Source organism: Dioscorea cayenensis, chromosome 4, assembly GCF_009730915.1.
Source record: "Dioscorea cayenensis subsp. rotundata cultivar TDr96_F1 chromosome 4, TDr96_F1_v2_PseudoChromosome.rev07_lg8_w22 25.fasta, whole genome shotgun sequence".
Lineage (NCBI taxonomy): Eukaryota > Viridiplantae > Streptophyta > Magnoliopsida > Dioscoreales > Dioscoreaceae > Dioscorea > Dioscorea cayenensis.
Window position 1 is genome coordinate 15453290 of NC_052474.1, and position 24187 is coordinate 15477476.

Consider the following 24187-nt stretch of genomic DNA (forward strand, 5'->3'; position numbering starts at 1 on the left):
TTCATTTTTTTTGTTTAATTCTTTGTTTCTCATAATATAATTCATTCATGTTTCTTTTAAAGATCTTATTTTTCTCTTCTTTTTTTAGTTTTTTGTTTTGAAGAAATTTATTGTTTCTGCCCATGAATTTGATCTACCCATGTAGTTAAAATTGAAGTATAAAAGTAAAACTTTGCAAAGTCTTCTATGGTGCATAAGCTTTAATTATACAAGGTCTGACAAACTAAGCTAAACATTTGTATGCACATGATTGTAAAATGAGAAAAGTACAGGGATTATGGGTGCGTTATTTGTCGATTTACTTGATATATCTAATAAGTCGGACCAGTAGATGGATGCTTGAATCTGTTTCCAATTTTCTCTTGAATAATGCAGACAATGCATTGTCTATTTTGGTGAATACTTTGTCCTTTTGAGCATTCCCATCAACCTGGGCAGAGAGAAGACAATGATTAAATGTTCCTCTGAATAATCATAGCATTATATTTGTTATAACGAAAAATAGGCCATGGTTTGCGAAAATGGTAAAATTGGAAAAATCAAGATTGACAACAATTTTACTGATTAAAAATTAACAAAATATAAAAAAACAAATTCAAGGTTTTCGAGTGGAATCTACAATTAATTTTTCAAACTATAGTATTTATATACACTCATGCATTGCGGCAAAAAAATACATTTTTGTTTTTCTAATTTGGCATTCCATTCCAATAGTAATACAAAGTCTGTGAATCAATATAAATGCATACCTTGACCACGAGGTCCTTGTATAGAGAAAGTACAGCTTCTACATTTTGGTGATGAGTCTGTAATCGTAATTTTACCTTGAAAACTTAAGAGAAAAAAATTTATCTTTTGTCAGACTTAGCTTCAACAAAAACCTAAATCTAACAGCAGTAATCTATGCCATGTCATTCCTTCTTTAAATTACTTTAAAATTTTAATAAATAACATATAAACAGAAAATTGTTTCATTTAGGGGCGCTAAAATAAACAAAAATTTGAGATGATGATTCCCCATTTTCCTTATAAATCTAATGGATGCCCTTAGTTTGTCCTTGCTTATCTATTGAATTATAAAATAAACCAGATGTCGAATCAAAACTTCATATAATAATATATTTGGTCAAAGATATGAGATCTTTTTATCATAGTTGATAGCTTACTTTCGATTAATAATAATAATAACAACATTTAATTACCTGTAAATCCATATTCTTAGTCCAGCATTAATGAGCTTGGAATAGATGGGAAGAACAGAGGAAACAGTGTTGTTGTAAATGTCCAATATGGATTCACTGCAGACAAGAGAAAGATTAACAAAAGTGTTTATTTATGTACATTTTTTTTTAGCATTATAATAAGATTGCTTAACTTACTTGCAGACCTTCCACTTTCCATTATTAATAAAACTTGCATGCATTGCTCTCTGAACATCAACTCTGTTGAAGTACTCTTCTGCATAAACTGAGTAACAAGGATCATAACCTGCTGGAGTTCTGGTCCTCTGCAAAAGCCTCTTTTCTGTTTTACCTACAAGTGTTTTCAACTTTTTTCCAAGATGAAATGAATCATTATAATAAATTAATACCTTTGAGTATAATGATGATGATGCATGTGCATTGTTGCATTTGGGTGCATAAACATTGCATAAACATTTGGGTGCATCAAAACTTCATATAATAATATACGAAAAACATTTATTATATCCAATTGAAAGTAAGTATTACAATTTATTTCTTTGTTTGCTTGATAGCTAACTGTTTTAACTGTTTATCAATGGTTATAATTTTGTGGCTGCTGTTAATGTGCATGTCCATATATATTATTGTAGTTGATACTCAAGGACAACAACGGAAAGCGGTCGAACTACTCTAAAAAGAGTTATGGACATTACCTCCTCAAGAAAGGGTTTTTAGTGAGTGCCAATCAATTAGGGACGACCCAATTGGATCTGAAGCACAATTATTGGCTGGATTTCTAGGTATGCTTGCTCGATCCGGACAACAGATTGGACTCCAATATGATAGCTGGCATAAAGTGCCAAAAACATTGAAGGATGAATTGTTGACATTTATTGAGGTACTCTCCTTAGCGCAATGTTTAAATTTTATCCTAATAAATATTGAAGTGTCGATAGTAAGTTGTATTACTAATCCAAACTGGTTATATAAACTTTCTCATATAGTTACGATTTTCTCTTGAAATTTCAAGAGAGTATGTGCTCAAATCTTTGGGGAAGAAATGGAGAGATTACAAGCATGATCTAAAAACAAAACATTTCAGACGAGAACAAGGACTACTGGCAAACAAGGATAAACATCCAAGTGGTACTATTCGATGGCAATGGGAGCAATTGATTGATTTTTGGTATTCAAGGAAAGGAGAGGTTGGAATAAACATTTTCCTTATTTCATTGAGAGTATCATATCTTAGTTATTTCTAATTTAATATGCATGTCGTTATGTAGGATTCAGAAAAACTTGCGATTGCTAGTAGAAAGCAACAAAAATATACGCATACTTCTTGATCAAAGAGTTTCGCAAGAAAGGAAAAAGAAATGGTAAGAAACTATAAACTTTTTTATGTTTTTGATTCAAACTAATTTGTGTTTAATTAGTAGGAGACTAGCAGTGGAAGAAAAGTAGGACGCCTTGAACTTTTTCGAGCAACCCATACTAAGAAGGATGGCTCTCACATGAATATGGAGACCGAACAAATTATGGTAATACCTATGTTTTTATTGTTCTTTAATCACTTTACAATTTGTTTTAAAGTATTTAATTTCTTTTATAAATTGTATCTTGATATAGGAGAAGGCAAATGAGAAATTGGCTGGATGTCAAACAATAGATGAAGATATGCAAATTGTTGAAACTGAGATTTTGACACAAGTTATTGGAAAAGAACGATGTGTCCGAGTAAGAGGACATGGGTTAGGTCCAACACCCAAAAGCTATTATGGAGGTCCAAGAAACCGAAATCCTACTAACTCAAACACTCAATCAAGTGAATTTGTGGAGCGAATTCAACAAATGGAACAAGAAATGGAACAAATGAAAAGAGAGCGTGCACAAGAACGAGCTGAACATGAATGCCAATGTACTCAATACAATGCTCTACTAACTTTTTTACAAAATCAATATCCTGGAGTTACTATACCTGGAATTAACAATACTGGCTCATCTTCACATGCGCAGGTATTATACAAGTGCAAAGATTATTATGTTTATGCCTAGGTCCATCTTCTAATAATTTTATTGTAATTGTAGGAACAATCTTCTGGAGATCAGTAATTAGTGGTGTTGCTGATGCATGGGAGATCTTTAGACATTATATATTTGCTATGTTATGCCTTCATTTGGGACAACAATCTCAAACCTAAACATTAGTTGTTTTGGTGTTTTTGAAATTTACTTTGTAATATTATATATGATTGGAAAGCCATGTGACTTCTTATTCGAATTCATGTGGATTAATTATTAGGAATCATCGATTATTGCATATGTTTAGTTGTTTGTGTATGTAAACAAGTATATATATATATATATATATATAAATGTCTATATATATGTGTGTGTGTGGTATCAATGAAAAAAATGCCCAAAAAAATGTGCATTGCAGGGTAAATGAAACCAATTTACTATAATTGTTCGCGGCGTTTAATCCCAAAAACGCCGCGAACTACAAAGAAAATTCAAATTTGAGACAATTTTCGCGCCGCTATTTAAATCAAAACGCCGCCATGTACTATCAACTTAGCGGCGTTTTACCATATAAACGACACTAGATTGCAAAACCGAAGTTGGAATGTGCAGCTTGGATACCGGCGTATAAGATAAAACGCCGGTATTTTGGAGGCGTTTAATAATAAATCGCCGTTAAAATACCGGCGTTCAAGTTAAAAAACGCCGCCAAATGGCGGCGTTTCTTACAATATAGTGGTGGTATAATACTGGCGTTTAATTTAATAAACGCCACTATTTTACCGGCGTTTCAATTAAATACACGCCTGTATAATACCGGCGTTTTATATATAAACGCCGTTAATATGGTGGCGTTTATTTATACAAACGCCGCTATGTTAACGATGACTGTAACGGCGGCACATTTGGCGGCGTTTTATTATATCGCCGGCAAATACAATAGTGGCGTTTAAAAACGCCATTAAATGCAATAAAAAACGCCGCCAAAGGCATACCCTGGTGTAGTGGGCACACGGGCTTGGGGAATTTCCAGACGCCCGTGTGGATGCATTCAGAAGCATAGGGTATCATCTCGAGAAACCACAGGGGTGTGCGTCTGCCCCTATGGGTCTTTCTTGGGCAGTTAAGCGGACGTAGGTAATTTCCACACGCCAGTGCGGATGTAGAGAACTCAAAAGGTCTGCGTTATCTCTTTATAAATTTATTTGTCCTTTTCATCTTTTAACTCCCAAACATTCTGAGAATGCATCCTTGTACTCTCCCGACCTCTCACCGTCATTTTAGAGGGTTGTTACTTGAGCTTTCTGGCCGTTTTCTATTCTTTCATTCTCATTTCATCGGTAAGCTTCTTTTTCTCTTTTTTTCACCCAATCTTCATTTATTTTGTAGCACCAGCATCATCTTCACTAGTAGTGGCAACAAATGCACCAGCAATGGACACTGACACTTGAGGCGTCTTTACCTTCTTTGTTCTCATTTTTTTTATTTTATTTTTGCATATTATTTTGGACATGTATACTTAGAATGGATCTTCCTTCTGAGTTTATCTTTTATTTTTTGTCTCGAGTTGTATTTCATTGCTCTATCTTTTATATACTCGAGTTGTTTTTTCTATTGAGCTTCACTGAACCCCGTTGTATATGCGTGCAGATGGTCTTGTCAGTATTGGAATTGAGAACTAGTCATGGACACAGTCAAGGTGTTTTACACTTGGCCGTGTGTGCTTCACAACCTGTTGGAACTTCACTCCTAAGGACTAATTAGTTTTTTTCTTGTGTTATACTGCTAAAAAAAATTGAAAATGAAAAGAAAGAATAAAAAATAGATATATTATTTTGTTGTGCATTTTGGGTGGAAAGAACTACCACCTATAAAGTATGAAGCTACTCTTATAAGTCGGATACTAGTTATGCCCTAATGAGAGAAAGAGCTATATCATGGGATAAGTGAAAGTTACCACCCCGGTAGAAAGAGCTATCACCTCGAAGGTGTGAAAGCCACCTTAGCGGCCGCTTCGGATAGGGCTATCTTAGAGGATGTGTGAAGCTACTACTGTCTTTTTTTTTTGTTATGTTTTGTAGTTAAATAAGTCCTTATACTTGGAACATTGATGAGTATACTTTGGGTTTACTTGAGTTTGTTTACACACACTTACACGATCCCGTGTTTGTTGTCCTTTTTTATTCAAGTTTTTAGCTAGAACATTGATTTTTCATATTTAGTGCTGAAATTTCCCTTGTAAAATGCTCTCCTTGCATGCTTTGGTGAACCTAAAGCCAAGCACTTTCAATATTTCCTTCTTCTATACTTAAATGTTTTATTTTTGCTTGAGGACAAACAAAAGCTTAAGTGTGGGGAAGTTTGATAACTGCTTGAGTGTTAAGAATGCGAAGTATTCTTTCCTTACGAGGAGCATTACTTTTATCAGGTTTAAGCGCTAATATCTGTGTATTTGTGTTCTTTTGCGCATGTAGGGTTGTAAAGCTAAGTATTAAGAAAAGAAGCCAAAAGTAGATCGTGAAGGCACCATTTGGTGGAATCTTGGAAGGAACAAATGTGAAGACACAAGTGGGACTATAAGATATGTGAATGTCTGCCAACCTCAATGTATTCAAGCCATTACAATTAGTTAGAGGTGCATGAAGGCAGTCACATTTGTGTATCCCAACTTGTGTAATGATCGCAAGATCTTCACCAATGAACCCATTTATTGAAGAAGCGACGAGATCTACTGCATAAATGTGCACCCGTTTATGTTACCTTGATGAAAAGTGGATTTGGCAGTGTTTTTGGCCGGGGGGAGGGGGGGTACTAGAGCAGGACACTGTAGCAAATCACTGTAGCAATTTATGGTAACAGTTACTGTTCACAGCCGTCCGAAAATCAGAATCCCAGAGAATCCACATGGGCGTGTGGAAATTTCACAGGCCCGTGTGGAACATCCACAGGCTCATATTGATGGCCGATTCCAGCCTATTTAAAGCCTTTTTTCAGCCCTATTTCAGGATCCTTTTCACCCTTCTCTCCAACTTTTCTCCATCGTTTGGGAAGGCCGTCGGCTAGGGTTTTGAGAGGCTTTTGCAAGTCTTTGGAGTGGTTCTACGGATTAGACACCGTACTCCACTTGGAAAACGGTTATTAGGTGAGCCTTCGTCGGCATTGATCCTGCAAGGTGTGCCTAGGGCGGACAAGGGAACCTTTGGAGAAGACGAGGCTACTCCACAAGACCATCGACACGAATACCAAGGTGGTTTTCCTATGGATTACTTGTTTTACTTTCAATTTCATTATTGATTGTATCTTGCTCCATGGAGAGCTAAACCCCCTACTAGTTACTTGGATTTTGTAAACCCTAGGATGTTATTATTTCTTTGACCTTTTATTATGTTTTCCTTAATTGATGTTTTAATGGAGTCTCAATCTTGAATGCTTGTTGAATGATTTCTCCCTTAGAGTAACACTAGGGTTGAGAGTTCATCTTGGTAACTTTTGTGGATGGGTGACACGCCACGAGGGTCATACAAAGCTAGATTGAAGAGGGTTCAGAGGGTGAGTTGAGAGATAGCTGAGCGTCCCCTTTCTCCTCTGGTGTGATTTATCCTGCCTCCAATTCCTAGAGCTCTTTGCATTTATAATAGAGTTAAGAACTAAAGGATGAACTCCACTGTGGCTTAGTTGCACGAGCAACAGAGTGAAGAGTTAAAGTGACTTTAGTTTCTATGGCTTAATTGTGACTAGTGTTTTTCGTCTAGACCAAAGGGTTAGATCTACACATAGAAATAGGATTTACAAAGTGTGAGGCGTTGAGACTGAGCAATTTCTCCGCCGGGAAATAGTATAGAGTTAGTCATGGTTAACCTTAGTTTTAGGACCATGTGCTTTATGATTTTCACGATTCATTAAGCATTAGTTATGGAAGTATAATAGTAGGTCTTGCACTTGAAACATTAGTCCTAGGGGGAGCATTATCCGAGTACCCCACTTCTATCGATTGCCTTTCCTCTCACTTACTTGTGCCTCTCATTCTTGTTTCTTTTATTTCTGTTTACATCACATCTTATCAACACAATCTTTATTCATCTTCACTTGGTTAAGTAGCAATTTTGGTATTTTTATTCCCTACTCCCTGTGAATATGATACCCCACTCACTTGGATTTATTACTTTGACAAACCCGTGCAATTGTGGGTCACACTCAAGGGGCGTTGTCATTCCTCATCTTAAAATCCATCAAACTGACACGTTTGTTGTACTAATTAAATGAGTTTGGGCTTCAGTTTGAAATTGTTTGTGGCAACTGAAGGCCGAACAATACTAGACCCTAATCTCTCCATGTTTGGCTGCTCATAGCCTGAGATAATCTGCTGCTCGTTCTTGGCCATATTCTTATCTTGACCTACTTCCAAACTTATCTCCATTGACCCTATTTTACTCAAGTTGTTCTGCATGAGAAGTAGTTCAAATAATTTTTTCTTTTGCTCAGTATAAAGCTTGGATGAAATAATGACTGGCATTTATGGGTCCTCCCCCAAAAATGCATACTCCAAATGTATCGGTAACTTCTTGAGTTCAAGTGTCGAAACACCAGGAAGCGCTGGATCAACAGCAACATTGATTGTATTCCTATATTCCGATTCTGTAAATTTTATAGACACATCATCCACCATTGTGACCTGGTTTGCAATTTTATCCCTATTGGTAATACAGCTAACATTCCCTTCTTCATAAGTATCATTGATAATACCATCTGAAATGGCCATGGCTTGTTTGACACTTGACTAATGCAGCTGATCAATATGGATTGAACCCACTTCAAGTGGATTTCCTCATCTAACTGGGATGTCTGTTCACAAAAATTTGAGACAAATTCTGCCAAACCTTATATATCACACGTGCCACTGATATTCAGTTCATGATAACCATGCTCACACAAGTGACTCCACAACATGGCTAGAAGTTCTTCGATAAAAGCAAAGTGAAAAAAAATAAATCAATACAAATTCATGAAGTGCACCAATAAATAAAACAAGAGGTAGGTGAAATAAATTCTGAGTATTCGTAAGTATTCACAGATATTAATAAGTAGATAATATGAACAAACTAAATCACCAAAATCCAAATTTTCCTAAAAGGTGCTAGGCCTCCGCAACGGCGCTAAAACTTGATGTTTTCTCTATAACCATATGGGTCGCATATAAGTAATATAATGGTACCTCGTTAGGGGTAGGGTTATCGAACCTCAGGGACTAGACTTAAAGTACTAATCTAACTTTTGATGTTTAGTCTAATGATAAGTGCTTGTGCGATATGAATGCGAAGTGTTCATTCCTTATGTTGAGCATTACTTTTCTCAGGTTTTTACACTAATATGTGTGTTTTAATGTTACTTTTATGCAGGTAGGGTTGTGAGGTCGAGTATGAAGGAAATAGGCCAATGTAGATCATAATGCACCAATTTTGGAGGAAATCTTGCTAATGTTCAAATGCGAAGACATAGGTCAGGTGTGAGATGCTAGAGTGTGTGCCAACCTCATCGCATTCGAGTGAGCATATCCATTTGGAGGGGCACAAAGGCAGTTACACTCAAGCATTCTGATTTATGCACATAAGAACGAGAGCTCCACCAACATGTATATCATTGAAGAAGCAAGTGATTAACGACGTAAACGTGTACCCGTTTGCGTTACCCCGATGAAAATATGGAATTCGGAAGTTATTCAGGTCGAAGATTGTAGCAGAGCAATGTAGCAACATTGTAGGAAGTACTGTAGCAGCAATGTTCACAGCCGGCCGAGAAATCAGAGAAACAGATAATCCACACGGGCATGTGAAAATTATCCACGGCCGTGTGGAAATTCCGCACGGGCGCGTGTACCGTCCACGCCCATGGAGTCGCCCGATTCCAGCCCTATTTAAAGCCAATTCAGCCCCGATTTTGGTATTCTTTTTTTCATCTTTTCCCCAACTTGAGAGAGTTCTTCGGCTAGGATTTTGAGGGGTATTGGCTAGGTTTTTGGAGAGGTTCTACGGCTCCGACATCGCGCGTCGTTTGGAAGAAGGTTATTGGGAGAGCTTTCATCGGCATCGATCCGGCGAGATGTATCCTAGGCCGGACAAAGGATCCCTTGCGACGAGTAGAGGACTCTCCACAAGACCATCGACACGACCATCGAGGGGTTTTCTTTATGGATTCATTGCGTTTACATTCGATTTCTTTGATTGTACTTAGCTCCATGGAGAGCTAAACCCCTAGTGGGTACTTGGGTGATTGTGAACCCTAGGATGTATTCATTTCATTGAACTTCTTTATTATGCTTTCAATAAATTAATGTTTATTGTGAGTTCCAAACTTGAATGCTTGATTGTATGAACATTTCCCCTAGAGTGACACTAGGGTTGAGAGTTCTTGTTGGTAACCTTGTGAGTGAGTGACACACCACGAGCGTTAGACAAAGCTAGGTTGGAGAGGGTTGAGAGGGTGAGTCGAGAGGTACAGGAGCGTCCCCTTTCCCTTCCGACGTGATAGATTCTACCTCCGTTCCTCGAGTTCTTTGCGGCCATAATAGAGTGAATGGTCTAACGGATGAATCTCCACTGGGGCTTAGTTGCGCGTGCAACGGAGTGAAGCGTTGAGGTGATCTTAGTATCTAGGGCTTAATTGTGGTTAGGGACCTTCCTCCTGGACCAAAGGGCTAGGTCTATAATTAGGAAGAGATTTATCACCTGGAATCCCTAGTGCTCATTGCAACTTTATTCGAGTGCGAAGTTGAGAGGTTATTTAATCTCTCCTCCGGGACATGAATAGAGTTAGGCATAGTTAACCTTAGATTTGGGACTATGTATGTAAGGATTTCCACGACTCACCATTGCATTGATTAGGAAGCATAATAGAGAGTTCTTGCACTTGAAGCGATTATCCTAGGTGAAGCATCATCCGAGTACTCCCATCTTTATTGATTGCCTTATCTCCTCCTTACTTTTGCTCTCTTACTTGTTGCTTTTAATTGTTGAGAATTGAATCATTGTCACACTTATCGTTATTGATATTCCACATAGCTAAGAATCGAATTAAGTGTCTTTACTCCCCTACTCCCCGTGGATTCGATACCCGCTCGACCCGGGATTATTACTTTGACAAACCTGCACTTGCAGGGATATATGCAAGGGGATCTTGTCAAGTTTTTTGGCGCCGTGTCGGGAGCTAGGCGCTTAGAGATACTTTGCACTTTGTTTTCTTAGCTATTTCACCACACATTCTAATTCATATATTCTTGTTCTATCATGATTGTGATTGTCTTTTTCTTTCTTTTTGGTGCAGCCTCGAGTTATGACTCGAGGGAATCCATCAATATTGATTGAAGGAGACCCCGAGCTTGAACGTACACTTAGAAGAAAAAGGGAAAGATCCCTGCAAGAACAACATAATCCAAACTGATTTGGAAGTAGAAGGATATGAAAAACATGGCGTAACAAAATGAGCAACAACGAACACTATCCGATTATGCCGGGATCCTTCGATGTTGGGGACACAATCGAGTATTGTGCGTCCCCCAATTACAGCTCAGAACTTCGAGCTAAAGTCGACATTCATCCATATGTTGCAGTAGTCTGCACAATTCAATGGTTTGGCCGATGAGGATCCAAACAGTCACATAGAGAGCTTCCTCGAGGTGTGCGACTATGTCAAGATAAATGGTGTGACGGATGATGCCATCAAATTGAGAGCCTTCCCATTTTCCTTAAAGGGGAGAGCAAAGCAGTGGCTACAATCATTACCTAGAGCATCAATCACTACATGGAAGGAGATGGTAGAATCTTTTCTAGCCCGTTATTTCCCTCCCGTAAAATTAGCAAAGCTTAGGAATGAGATCTCATCCTTTGTGCAGTTGGAATTGGAGTCTCTATTTGAGACATGGGAAAGGTTCAAGGAACTCCTGTGAAAGTGTTCGCAACACGGATTCCTGGAGTGGATGATTGTTCAAACCTTCTACAATGGTTTGAACCCGAGTACAAGGCAACTCTTGGATGCGGCGGTAGGAGGTACCTTAGTTAGCAAGACCCCCGATGAGGATCGTCAATTGATTGAGGAAATGGGGTTAAATAGCTACCGATGGGAACGCTAGGGAGAAGAAAAAGGTGGCCTGTCTCCATGAAAATGATGTTGTAACTTCATTGGCGGCCCAAGTGGAGAGTTTGAGTAAGAAGCTAGATCTTATAGATTTGAATAGAGTTGCGGCCGTGACCAATTATACAGGTTGTGGTGGAGGACATGCTCCCTCCGATTGCCAATGGTCATTGGTAATGTTTCTTCAGCTGAGAACGTTGACTTTGTAGGTAATGGCATTTGACCTTAAGGGAATCCATACAGCAACACCTACAATTCAGGTTGGAAGAATCATCCCAATTTTTCATGGAGTAATCAAGGACCACAGAAGACTATGGGACCATCGGTTTTCCAACAACAGCAACAAGCCCCTCAAGTGGAAAATAGAATTTCAGGCTTGGAAACCCGAATGACGGATTTAGAGAAGCACTTGGCTAAATTTGTTCAATCGGCAAATACAAGGTTTGAATAAGTCGAGGCTACACTTCGCAATCCCACCGCCTCCTTGCACAACCTTGAAAATCAGGTGGAGCAAATTGCGAAGTCTCTCTCCGAAAGGCCACATGGAAGTTTACCAAGCAACAAGGAAACCAACCCTAGAGAACATGTGAAGGTGATCACTTTCAGAAGTGGTCGTGAGGTTGAAGGGAGGCTTCCGAGTGAAAAGCCAAAAGAACACGCACCCGAGGTTGTAGAGGTTGAGGAGGGAGTAAACAAAGAGAAAGAGGTGGCACCCCCACCATTCAAGCCAAGAATCCCTTACCCCTCTAGATTGAAGAATGACCAAGGGGATGAATAGTATAAGAAGTTCCTGAGTTTGTTCAAGCAACTCCACATCAATATTCCTTTTGTAGAGGCATTGGCTCAAATGCCTAAGTACGTGAAGTTCCTGAAAGACCTATTGACCAACAAGAGGAAATTGGAGGAGAGTGCTTCAGTGGTGCTAGATGCTTCATGCTCGGTGGTGTTGCAAAAGAACATGCCGAACAAGAAGAAAGACCTGGGAAGCTTCATCATTCCGTGTAACATCAGCAACTTAGGTGAGGAAATGGCATTGGCGGATTCAGGGGCACGTATCAATGTCATGCCATATACTTTTTTCCAAAAGCTAGGCTTAGGGGAGCCTAGGCCTACTTTGATGACTTTATAATTGGCGGACCGAACGGTATGACATCCGAGAGGCATCATTGAAGACGTGCTTGTCAAGGTGGACAAGTACATTTTTCCGGTTGACTTTGTAGTGCTAGATATCGATGAGGATGCGGATGTACCCTTGATACTTGGGAGACCGTTCTTCCGGACATCCAAAGCATTGATTGACATGGACGGCGGAGAGCTCACATTGAGAGTTGGAGATGACAAGCTCACATACCGCCTTGCTAAAGCCATGCGGCATTCTCTTGATTTCGATGACACTTTATACTTTCTAGACACTACTGATGGGCTTGTTAATGAATATGTGCAAGAAATGTTCAACCCGGATCCATATGAAGGTTTGTTCGACCAAGAGGAGAGCAATGAAGAAGTAATGATGCTTGGTTTGACTGGAGAAGAAACATCTACCCCGGGGATCTTGAAGACGGTGCTCCGAAAAATAAAGAGGGCTCGGAGACGCCACCGAAAATGCTCGAAGATTGTTGTAGACGTACATGAGCCAAGGAAGTTGGACGAACCATTGCTAGGTGGTCCGAAGCCCGAGAGTAGACCCTCTACCCTTAAGAGACTTTGCTTATCATGCTTTCAAGCCATGGGTAAGAGGGCAACCTTCATTTATGAACCCCCGTGAGGTAAGAAAGATACGTCAAGCTTAGTGACGTTAAATAAGTGCTTCTTAGGAGGCAACCCAACTATTTATTGTTCTCGCACCTTTTATTTTAGTTTGTTTTCATGAATAAACTGTTAAGTGTTGGTGTTTCAATTTTTAAGTGCTTGTGTCATGCGATTTTGTTGTGGGTTTTTAAAAAGAACTCATTGTGTGTTTTTGTTGAGAGTTGGTGAAGTTTGGTCGTTTGAGTTCTATTTCGTGTTTTTATCTGGTAAATTTTGCATAATATAGCAGGCTCTGAGTGTGTAAACATGTTCGAATAGTTCCGCAGAGCCCCGCAGGTTTTTTTCTAAGTCATCCAGAGAAAACACGCACGTGCATGGAATTTCCGCGCCCGTGGGTCTATACTACGAGCTTATCCGGAGAAGGCACGGGGCGCGGGCCGCCCTCGTGAACGACCATGCAATCGGGCGCACGCCCGGTGGGTAGTTTCCGCGACGGGCGTGTGAACTCCCCTGCAGAGTTGGGCGATTTTTCCCGAGAACACATGTGGGCGTGGACTCACCCCGTGGGGTAACCTTTGTGAACCACACACGGGCGTGGGTACTTCGCACGCCTGTGAATCTCTGCAGGTGTTCCCTCCATCCCGAGAAAACACAGGGCGCAGGGCCGCCTCGTGAGTTGAGCATGTAAATGTCCACGCCCGTGGGGAAATTTCCACATGGCGTGTGTCAGACTTGATATTTTTTTCTCGGATGTCCGTGGAAGCTCACAGGGCGCGCGCCCTCGCCTTGTGGGTCCTGGCGCATGGGTGTGTGTAATTTCCGCACGCCCGTGTGGATGCATAGAACGCCAAAAGTCGCGAGTTCTGTTTAAAAGAGGATGATTCCTCTCCCTCTTCACGACTCCTTTTCACTTGAAAACACTCTCACAGTACTCTCTGAGTCCATAGCGTCAGTTTGGTAGGATTTTAGCTAAGTTTTTCGACCGGCTCTTCATTTTCTCACTCCTCCTCATCGGTAAATCCCTTTTCATCATCTTCTTCGTCAATTCATAGTTTCTATCGATTAATCTGGTTAATAATGCTTCGTTTCTTCAATTAGAATGATGATTTATGTTTAGAACAAAGTTAGAAGTATTATTAAGCTGTATTTTTGGATTGTTGATTCGTGGCCGTGCGGTTCTCATGCCCCGTGCATCCACACGAGCGTGCAGAAATTCCACACGACCGTGTGGATTTTTGCAGCATTGTTTTATCAACTTGTTTGATAAATTTCGTTTAAATTTTGCAGATCATGGCACCTAGGTTAAAGAAGAAAGCTGATAAGAGGCCACGTGAGTCATCCCCTGAGCTTGAGGGCATGTGATTTGCGATTCCCGAACATCAAGTCCATTATGAGGTTTGTCGAGACTCCGTTTTGGATAGACTCAATTTTTGGACATGACTATACTGCGGGAGCTTCAGCAGGGAGATGAGTTTGCCGATGAGATCAAGGATCTAGTTTCGGGAAGGTGGTTGGCGGCGATTCTTGGCGATTAGAGAGCCGACTATCCGAGAGTTTGCACTGGAGGTGCTATCCTCATTCGAGTTTGATAGAGCGTATTCGGGCTTCGACAGTTTGGACACCATTCAGTTCAAAGTATTTGGACGCCACCATAGCTTGAGCATTATGCAGTTTTCCGTACTACTTGGCTTGTACAAGGAGGAATTCACGGATACAGAGGAGTATGCACAGTTGCCTACTGATTATCCTAGAACCTTGACCCCGCAGAGAACTTTCAGAGTACTATGTGGTCAAGGTCAGATCAAGCCCTGGGGGTGTCCAAGGCCACGTGCCTTTTCCCGACCTGCAGATGTATTTGCACGCCATCATGAGTAGGTCGGTGAATGGCCGCGGTGACAGTACTGGTGTTTTGAGCCGTCGGAGTCTGTGCATGACTTGTACTCGATGGTAGAGCTGCATCGATTCATTTAGGGCACATTCTGCGAGTACATCGGACACCGAGGGACACTATGCTAGATCGGGAGCGATCTTCTTGGGCCCCTACATTACGAGATTAGTGCTGGGCATGGGTCTCTTGGATTTGATTCGCGGGGCCGAGAAGACGAGTGTACCCGCTCCCCTGAGTTTAGAGAATATGCGGTTGATGGGCATGTTCCGCAGGGTTCGGACAGGGGTCTTTGCTTTAGTCCTACCAGCCCCAGAGATAGCTGAGGATGAGGGTGATGAAGCCGGAGCATCTCAGCCCGCCCCCGAGCCTCAGCCAGCATCGATGGAGACCGAGGCACCTCCAGCAGCCGAGGAACCACCCCCAGTGCATATGTTTTCACCATCTCGAGCCAATGATCGCTTTGAGAGGCTCGAGAATGCTATAGGAGTGGTCCGAGCTGAGGTTGCCGAGATTCAGGCTACGCAGGCCAGTCAGTATACAGAGTTCATGGCACGTTTCGACATATTACAGCAGATCCTAGAGCGAGACTTTGCCTCATTATTTGTCCTGCAGCCGAGGACCCTTCAGGCCCCATCAGTTCCTCTAGCACCTCCATCCTCGACTCCAGCACCGGTGGACCCACCATGTGCTTCCACTTCAGCAGCAGCAGCAGCACAGGAGCCCGAGAGTGACTCTGACACTTGACTTTTCTTTTACTTTCTTGCATTTTACTTTATTCTATTTTCTTGTTTTTAGACTTGTTCACTCAGAAAGGATTTTTCCTTCCGAGTTTATGTTATGTTGCATTTACCGAGTTGTATTCATTGCTTCATCTTTTATACACTCGAGTTATTTTTGTTTTTCTTGAGCTTCACTGAACCCCCTCGTGTATGCGTGCAGATGGTTTTGTTATCTTGGGAATTGAGACTTAGTCATGGGCACGGCCAAGGTGCTTCGGCACTTGGCCGTGTAAGCTTCACAACCCGTTGGAACACTACTCCTAATGAATTAGCTTCATCAAACGCAACACTAGGAGTCAGGGGAGTAATGTTTTGATTGCTTCTCCCACATCTATTTTTGAATGATATATTTTGAGTGATCTTGCATGTGTACATTGAGGACAATGTACAACTTAAGTGTGTGGGGGGAGTTTCATAATGCGCACATCTTTTCTATTGTTCTTGATTGATATATGCACACATAGCCAATGGTGGTTCACCTTAGTTGCAATGATTGTATTCTTAAGTCTAGGAGAATTGTTAACATTGAATGTTTTTCATGCTCTAGTTCTTGCTTGAATTTTTTTAGGAATTTTTGCCCGATTTACACTTAGTGCACTACTCACTCTCTGAACTCTATTCGAAACTCATGTTCGATGTTAAAGGTACTAGTGAGATTTACTTCATTTGCTAAATTAAAAAAAAAATGAAAATGAAAATGAAAATGAAAAGAAGGAATAAAATAGTTTTAGTGTTTATTTGTATTTTTTGGGTGGAAAGAGCTACCACCTATAAAGTATGAAGCTACTCTCACAAGTCGGATACTAGTTATGCCCTAATGAGAGAAAGAGCTATCTCATAGGATGAGTGAAAGCTACCACTCGGGTAGAAAGAGCTACCACCTCGAAAGTGTGAAAGCCACCTTAGCGGCCGCTTTGGAAAGGGCTACCTTAGAGGATGTGTGAAGCTACTACCATCTTTTAAAATTTTTGTCACTTTTGTAGATAAATAAGTCCCTTGTACTTAGAACTTTGAGAAGTATACTTTGGGTTGTTTTGAGTGAGTTCACACACATACACGAAATTCGGGTTTGTTGTCCTTTTTTATTCAAGTTTTTAGCTAGAGCATTGATTTTTCGTATTTAGTGTTGAAATTTTCCTTACTTGTAGAATACTTTTTTTGTATGCCTCAGTGAACCTAAGGCAAAGCACTTTCAATATTTTCTTCATTGATGCACAGAATGTTTTAATATTTGCTTGAGGACAAGCAAAAGCTTAAGTGTGGGGGAGTTTGATAAGTGCTTGTGCGATATGAATGCGAAGTGTTCATTCCTTATATTGAGCATTACTTTTCTCAGGTATTTTATACTAATATGTGTGTTTTTATGTTACTTTTATGCAGGTAGGGTTGTGAGGTCGAGTATGAAGGAAATAGGCCAATGTGGATCATAATGCACCTATTTTGGAGGAAATCTTGCTAAGGTTCAAACGCGAAGACATAGGTTAGGTGTGAGATGCTAGAGTGTGTGCCAACTTCCTCGCATTCGAGTGAGCACATCCATTTGGAGGGGCACAAAGGCAGTTACACTCGAGCATTCTGATTTATGCACATAAGAACGAGAGCTCCACCAACATGTATATCATTGAAGAAGCAAGTGATTCACGACGTAAACGTGTGCCCGTTTGCGTTACCCCGATGAAAATATGGAATTGGGAAGTTATTCAGGTCAAAGATTGTAGCAGAGCACTGTAGCATGTATTGTAACAGCACTATTCATAGACGGCCGAGAAATCAGAGCAACAGAGAATCCACACATGTGTGTGGAAATTATCCACGGCCGTGTGGAAATTCCGCACGGGCGCGTGTACCGTCCACGCCGGTGGTGTCGCCCTATTCCAGCCCTATTTAAAGCCGATTCAGCCCCGATTTTGGTATTCTTTTCTCCATCTTTTCCCCAACTTGAGAGAAAGCTTCGGCTACGGTTTTGAGGGGTATTGGCTAGGTTTTTGGAGAGGTTCAATGGCTCCGACATCGCGTGTCGTTTGGAAGAAGGTTATTGGGAGATCTTTCGTCGGCATCAATCCGGCGAGGTGTATCCTAGGCCTGACAAAGGATCCCTTGCGACGAGTAGAGGACTCTCCACAAGACCATCAACATGACCATCGAGAAGGTTTCTTTATGGATTCATTGCTTTTACATTCGATTTCTTTGATTGTACTTAGCTCCATGGAGAGCTAAACCCCTAGTGGGTACTTGGGTGATTGTGAACCCTAGGATGTATTCGTTTCATTGAACTTCTTTATTATGCTTTCAATAAATTGATGTTTATTGTGAGTTCTAACCTTGAATGCTTGATTGTATGAACATTTCCCCTAGAGTGACACTAGGGTTGAGAGTTCTTGTTGGTAACCTTGTGAGTGAGTGACACACCACGAGCGTTAGACAAAGTTAGGTTGGAGATGGTTGAGAGGGTGAGTCGAGAGGTACAGGAGCATCCCCTTTCCCCTCCGATGTGATAGATTTTACCTCCGTTCCTCGAGTTCTTTGCGGCCATAATAGAGTGAATGGTCTAAGGGATGAATCTCCGCTGGGGCTTAGTTGCTCGTGCAACGGAGTGAAGCGTTGAGTGGATCTTAGTATCTAGGGCTTAATTGTGGTTAGGGACTTTCCGCCTGGACCGAAGAGTTAGGTCTATAATTTGGAAGAGATTTATCACCTGGAATCCCTAGAGCTCATTGCAACTTTATTCGAGTGCGAGGTTGAGAGGTTATTTAATCTCTCCTCCGGGACATGAATAGAGTTAGGCATAGTTGACCTTAGATTTGGGACTATGTATGTAAGGATTTCCACGACTCACCATTGCATTGATTAGGATGCATAATAGAGAGTTCTTGCACTTGAAGCTATTATCCTAGGTGAAGCATCATCCGAGTACCCCATCTTTATCGATTGCCTTACCTCCTCCTTACTTTTGCTCTCTTACTTGTTGCTTTTAATTGTTGAGAATTGAATCATTGTCACACTTATCATTGTTGATATTCCACATAGCTAAGAATCAAATTAAGTGTCTTTACTCCCTACTCCCTGTGGATTCGATACCCGCTCACCCGGGGTTATTACTTCGACAAACCTGTGCATTTGCGGGATATACTCAAGGGGATCTTGTCATCTAAAAAAGATTGGTAAAAGATTAAATTTAGAACTAATAGTAAAAAAGTGAATGATGGTATAAACTGGGGGATTAGGATTGTATTTTCAACTACAAGAGAGCAATGCCCGGGATGATCCCTATGAGTTATAGTATGCTGACTTGATTATAATGGTCACCAGGTACATTGTATGATTCAAGTGTGTGCCCTAAATTAATGTTGCATCTATGGTTTTCAAACACACCAAGTTAGGCCAAGATAACTAGATTACTAAGGCAGCTGTGCAATTCAAGCCATCAAGATATGCAAACACAAGATTAAATACAAGAAACTCAATGAACTCCATAATCATTAACAATCATGTAGTTGAGCATAAAAAACCACATAGTTTAACATCCTGGGGCACCATGGATGGTTAGCTAGTTATGGTTAGGAAGAGAAAGAAAACATGACTCCTTTCTACTCAAGATGATCTTCCTTGTCAAACTCCGTATGCTAAACCCCACTTCTCTTGTGTCTTTAACTCCTCTTTTATCCCCTTATAGTATGTGGTGAAGCCTAATCTTCACCCTCTTCAGAGTCCTCCCGGTGGAGAGTTGAATCCCCAAACAAAGATGACAACAAACCCTAAAATCTGGAGTTAAAAAGGGCTGTCTTCGAGCTTGACATGATCTAAGAATGATCGTGCTTCAACCGTGTTTCCATGGACTGCCTTTGAATGAAGTAGCTAATTTCTCACCTGAGATTTTCAGTGGAAGGAAGCGTGGACATTCTTGGCGTATGTTTCCATGAACATGATCATGCTAGGAGCCTCCAGCATGTGCTTTGACACGTTTGAATATGTGTGTAAACAACAAGTGCACGGGTGTCGAAGTAATAATTACCCCGGTGAGTGGGTAGTCGAATTCAAAAGGAACGGAAGTATTTGTATTAACCAATTCTTAGTTATCTAGTCAAAATCAATGGATGTGATGAAATGAACTAATTACAAGAGAATTAATAACCAAGCAAACGGGCAAGAAAATCAAGTAAAGGAGATCTCAATCAATACAGATGAGGTACCCCGGCAATGCTCCCCCTAGGATCTAACATGAAGCTCAAGATTCACTAAATGCTTCTAAACTGAGTCTAATGAGTCGAGGCAATCCAAGAATAACTGGCCCTTACCTCCAAGCCACCGGCACTAGTCCCCTACAAGGTCCCGGCAGAGAAATCGCTCAATCTCAACACCTCAAACCCCATATGACCTTAATACGCTCTAGGGACACCTAAGAGTGAAACCTATTCCTAAATATAGATCCAACCCTAATTCCCAGTGAAAAATCCCTAACCCCCTACAAGGTCCCGGCGGAGAAATCTCTCAATCTCATGCCTCACACTAAATATGGTTCCATAGAGTCTAGGGAATATGAAGATAGCAAACACTTAATCGGAAGTGAAAGGGGACACTCCACTATCTCTTGACTCACCCTTTCAACCCCCTTTAACCTTGAAGTTCTAACTCTAATTGAGACATCTCTCTCATCAAAGTAACAAATCATGCAAATCCAATCAACCACAAGGATTAATAAAACAAGCCAGCAATGGGAATACCAGATTAAAACTCAAATCAACTCGGATTTAATAGAAACATAAAGAAAATTAATACAAAAATATAGATCCTAGGGTTCACATGCCCAAATACCTACTAGGGTAAACAACGGTGAATACAATGAAAATCAAAGAAAACCAAGAAGAAAAACCCCCTTAAATTTGTGATGATGGCCTTGATGGGTCGTCCATCGTCTTGAAGAATCCTTCTCCTAAGCTAGATCACCGAAGGCTCCCTCTATGCTATGACGGAGAGAAGATAGATCAAAGTTGGTGATGGAAGCCCCCCAATATCGCCAAAGACCTCCTCCAAAACTCTAGCCGCCTTGCCTTCAAAGTGCTCGCCAAAAGCCTCGCAGAAAGTCTCCAAAGAATAGGGCAAACGGCCTATTTAAAGCCCAAAACCGCGCCTGTCACGTGCCCCCACTCACCCATGCAGGAATTTCCACATGTGAACAGTAAAATTACTACAGTACTTTTCACAAAATGCGGTCCAAACAATCTTCTCTTGAGGCCACATGTCTGGGCACACGTCCATGTGGTAGGCTATAAGACTTTTCTTCATCGACGCATCTTTTGAAAGGTCTTGCAATCTTCACAAAGAGAAGGAACATGAAGATGTGGCTGCCTTTGTGCCCTTCCAACTAGTGAATTGACTTGAATTCTCTTGGAAGTTGGCACACATCTCCACGTTAATGAACTCCTCTCATGTTTTGGTCCTTGAATTCAATAAGAACTCTCAACATTGTGTCTTTATAGCCTATCTTTGCTTCCTTTTTACTCTTCAAGACATTCACCACCTATATGCATAAAAGAACACCAAATACACAATATAAGACATAAACCATGATAAAAATGATGCTTAATACATGTAAAACATATATAAAAATATGCCTACTCAAGCACTTATCATGCTTCCCCCATTAAGAAGAATAAAAACTCCAGCTTGAGATATTCAGGCGAAGAGACATGATCGTGATTCAACTGTGTTCGTCCTGGTGTCACGCCAAAGCAAGCTTCTTTACTTGATTTCCACCAAACTGAAAGATTCATGGGGATGGAGCACGACCATGTTCTGCTCCTGTTGAGCTTAAACACTTAGCAATTCTTCTATTTTCCCTCATTTGGTGAATGGATTCACTCCTAATTGAATCAAGCTCTTCAATTCCTACATCATCAATAAACATACCCAGAATAACACTGAATGTATACAAAGATGTGCTCAAAGGCAGGAAAAAGTATAAATTAAGGGTAAAAAAACATGATATGAATTGCACTCATCATTATACATGTCATGGAGATTCATAGCAAAGGCAGAGAACCTGAAGGGCAAGGCTTAGGCCTTTAAGGATGCCTGTAAAGACCATCCAAAGGTCCTTATGACCACAACATATGCCCGGAATGATAGTCACAAGAAGTGGAACAGTGAAGCTTATAGTCTAGTACTTACGACCATAAACTGGACCGCAACATAGAAAGAAGACCTTATAGACATTACTTATGGACGTAAGTGTTTTCGTAAGGCTTATGACTACTTTTGAAGCTTCATTATGGCCATGTCCTTATGCCCATAAGCAACCAGTAAGCAGTCGGGTATAAATAGATCTAATGAGGATTTTTTAGGGCATCCATTTCTTTTTTTGGGTGATTCTTGGAGGTGAGGTAAGAGAAGATGAGAGACGAATCTCTAGCACCTAAGGAGTGATTTCAAGGGTGATTTGGCTCAACATTCAAGAAGATTAAATATTATAGTCATCAAATTCAACTTGGCAGTGTGCGTGGAAGCTTACCCAGGGTTTCTGCAGCAATTCTTCATCTGTACAATTAAGAAGGGGTATGCATGGATTTCATATTTTCTCCTATTATTTGTATCTTGGATGCTTGACCTCCATTAATATAGGACTAATTTATAGATGTTTGGTCATAGTTAAACACTAGGGTTTATACTTTTATCATTGGTTGTTGGATCTTTGATCCCTTAATTGTTTTCCTAATTGCAATTATATCTATTTGAGTGTACTTGTGTATTCAATACTTGATTACAAAAGAGTCCAAAGCCCAAGCTATCATGTTTGGTACTGCTATGTGCCAAGAAAAAATTCCCACCTAGCATAGACTTTTTGCAATTTGATAGGATAGTGAGTAGATCTCTGGTTAGGGCACTTTGGAAACTTTGTCTCCCGTAATCCTTTTTAGTGTGGTTAGGGATAATCTTTGTGATCATGCAATCATGTGGAGTTGATTTTAGGTGAAATCGTATTTTTACTTCGTATTCATATTAGGGGTAATCTCTCTCTTTGGGGGGGATTATTTGTTTAAGTGATGTCATTAGGCCGCTCTAAGTTTTTATAGAGTGTTAATGTGATTGTGTGGATTTTTGTATTAGCTTTGTACCTATTCAGTTACTCTTCACCTGAGAAATCAGGATTTAGTATAATTCTAAAAACCTTTTGGTTCAAATAGGATTGCAGTTTTAGACAACCTTTGTCTTGTACTTGATAACCATAGAGGGATGCTATGCCCATACATCACATTCTTCCTTGACTTCTCTTCTATTATTTCCTGTATTTTCTTATATGTACTTCCTTTTGTTCACACACAGAACATTCGATCATTTAGGCTATTTTTCAAGTTTAGAATTATTACTAGTGTTCACTTACTTCCCTATGGACCGACACTTTGTACTTACACACACTTTATTACGCAGTCAGCACGTACAATTATGTCCCTATTAAGGTTTTGGCACCATTACTAGGGAAGAATAGTTATATTAGGAACACTTGATTATCCATCACTTTAGCCATTCATTTATTTCTTCTTTGTTTTTCTTTTTTTTGTTTATTATTTTTAATAATTTTTTTTCTTTTATTTGATTTTAGTGTGGCCCAAAGGGAAAGCCAACAAGATTGGTAGAAGTAGTGATTGGAAAAAGTGATTGGAACTAGAATGAAAATAACTTTACTGAGCGAGACAAGATCTTTGACTGTGAATGTTGTGGGGGAGTAGTTGGACACCACGGAAGATAAAGGGAACTCACATAGGACCCTTTTAGGTTATACACTTATCCCACTCTTAATGGCTCTCTGTCAAATATAGGTCACCCACTAGTTGAAGCAAACAACTTTGAGCTTAAGTCTACGTTTGTACAGATGGTCCAGAATTCAGTACAATTCCATGGGCTACCAGACGAGGATCCTAACAGTCAGATAGGAGGGTTCCATGAGGTATGTGACATCCTAAAGATTAACAATGTCTCTGATAACACATTTTGACTTTGCTCGTTCCCATTTTCATTGAAAGAAACAGCTAAAAACTGGCTCTAGGCTCTCCCTAAAGCATCCATCATGACTTGGGAGCAGCTCATCAAAATGTTCCTAGCTTGTTATTTTCCACTAGGAAGAACGACCAATCTGTATTAGGAGATTACAGCTTATGCATAGTTGGATACTGAATAACTATTTAAGGCATGGGAGTGATTTAAGGACTTGTTAAGGAAATACCTTCATCACAAGCTCCTTGAATGGATAGAAGTTCAAATTTTCCATCAATGCCTAAATTAGAGTACTAGGCAGCTTATAGACTTAGCAGTAGGAGGATCACTTACAGTAAGACCCAAGAGGAAGCAAAGCAATTGATAGAAGAGATATACATGAACAACTACCAGTGGAACTCAAGAGTTAAGTCAGCTGTGAAGCCAGCTGGGATGATTGAAGTTAGTAAAGT

At 40.3% G+C, this 24187-nt stretch overlaps 2 protein-coding genes and 2 non-coding genes across 4 annotated transcripts; 1 reads left to right on the forward strand and 3 right to left on the reverse strand.

Moving 5' to 3' along the window:
- Positions 1-1198: 1198 nt before the first annotated feature.
- LOC120258725 (serine carboxypeptidase-like 33) lies at positions 1199-1814 on the reverse strand. Its single transcript, XM_039266166.1, has 4 exons — positions 1762-1814; positions 1592-1673; positions 1380-1519; positions 1199-1298 (listed from the first exon to the last, which is right to left on the reverse strand). Exons 1-4 carry the CDS (start codon positions 1812-1814, stop codon positions 1199-1201), a joined length of 375 nt encoding a protein of 124 aa, XP_039122100.1.
- A 172-nt stretch (positions 1815-1986) lies between these two features.
- Positions 1987-3296, forward strand: LOC120258726. Its single transcript, XM_039266167.1, has 6 exons — positions 1987-2082; positions 2189-2370; positions 2471-2537; positions 2624-2725; positions 2814-3200; positions 3273-3296. Exons 1-6 carry the CDS (start codon positions 1987-1989, stop codon positions 3294-3296), a joined length of 858 nt encoding a protein of 285 aa, XP_039122101.1.
- A 7762-nt stretch (positions 3297-11058) lies between these two features.
- On the reverse strand, positions 11059-11165 carry LOC120259631. Its single transcript, XR_005536188.1, has one exon. It is a non-coding gene; the product is annotated as a small nucleolar RNA R71 (small nucleolar RNA).
- A 12707-nt stretch (positions 11166-23872) lies between these two features.
- On the reverse strand, positions 23873-23978 carry LOC120259727. Its single transcript, XR_005536282.1, has one exon. It is a non-coding gene; the product is annotated as a small nucleolar RNA R71 (small nucleolar RNA).
- Between the last annotated feature and the right edge of the window lie 209 nt (positions 23979-24187).

Bases quoted from the DNA above. Each gene is read 5' to 3' on its own strand.
- LOC120258725 (XM_039266166.1), bottom strand. From the start codon at position 1,814: ATGCACATTAACAGCAGCCACAAAATTATAACCATTGATAAACAGTTA. The intron at 1,520-1,591 runs GTATTAATTTAT...AAAACAGAAAAG, and splicing joins CATCATCATTATACTCAAAG to AGGCTTTTGCAGAGGACCAG. The intron at 1,299-1,379 runs GTAAGTTAAGCA...TCTTGTCTGCAG, and splicing joins GGAAAGTGGAAGGTCTGCAA to TGAATCCATATTGGACATTT.
- LOC120258726 (XM_039266167.1), top strand. From the start codon at position 1,987: ATGCTTGCTCGATCCGGACAACAGATTGGACTCCAATATGATAGCTGG. The intron at 2,371-2,470 runs GTATTCAAGGAA...GTCGTTATGTAG, and splicing joins GAGCAATTGATTGATTTTTG to GATTCAGAAAAACTTGCGAT. The intron at 2,726-2,813 runs GTAATACCTATG...ATCTTGATATAG, and splicing joins TGGAGACCGAACAAATTATG to GAGAAGGCAAATGAGAAATT.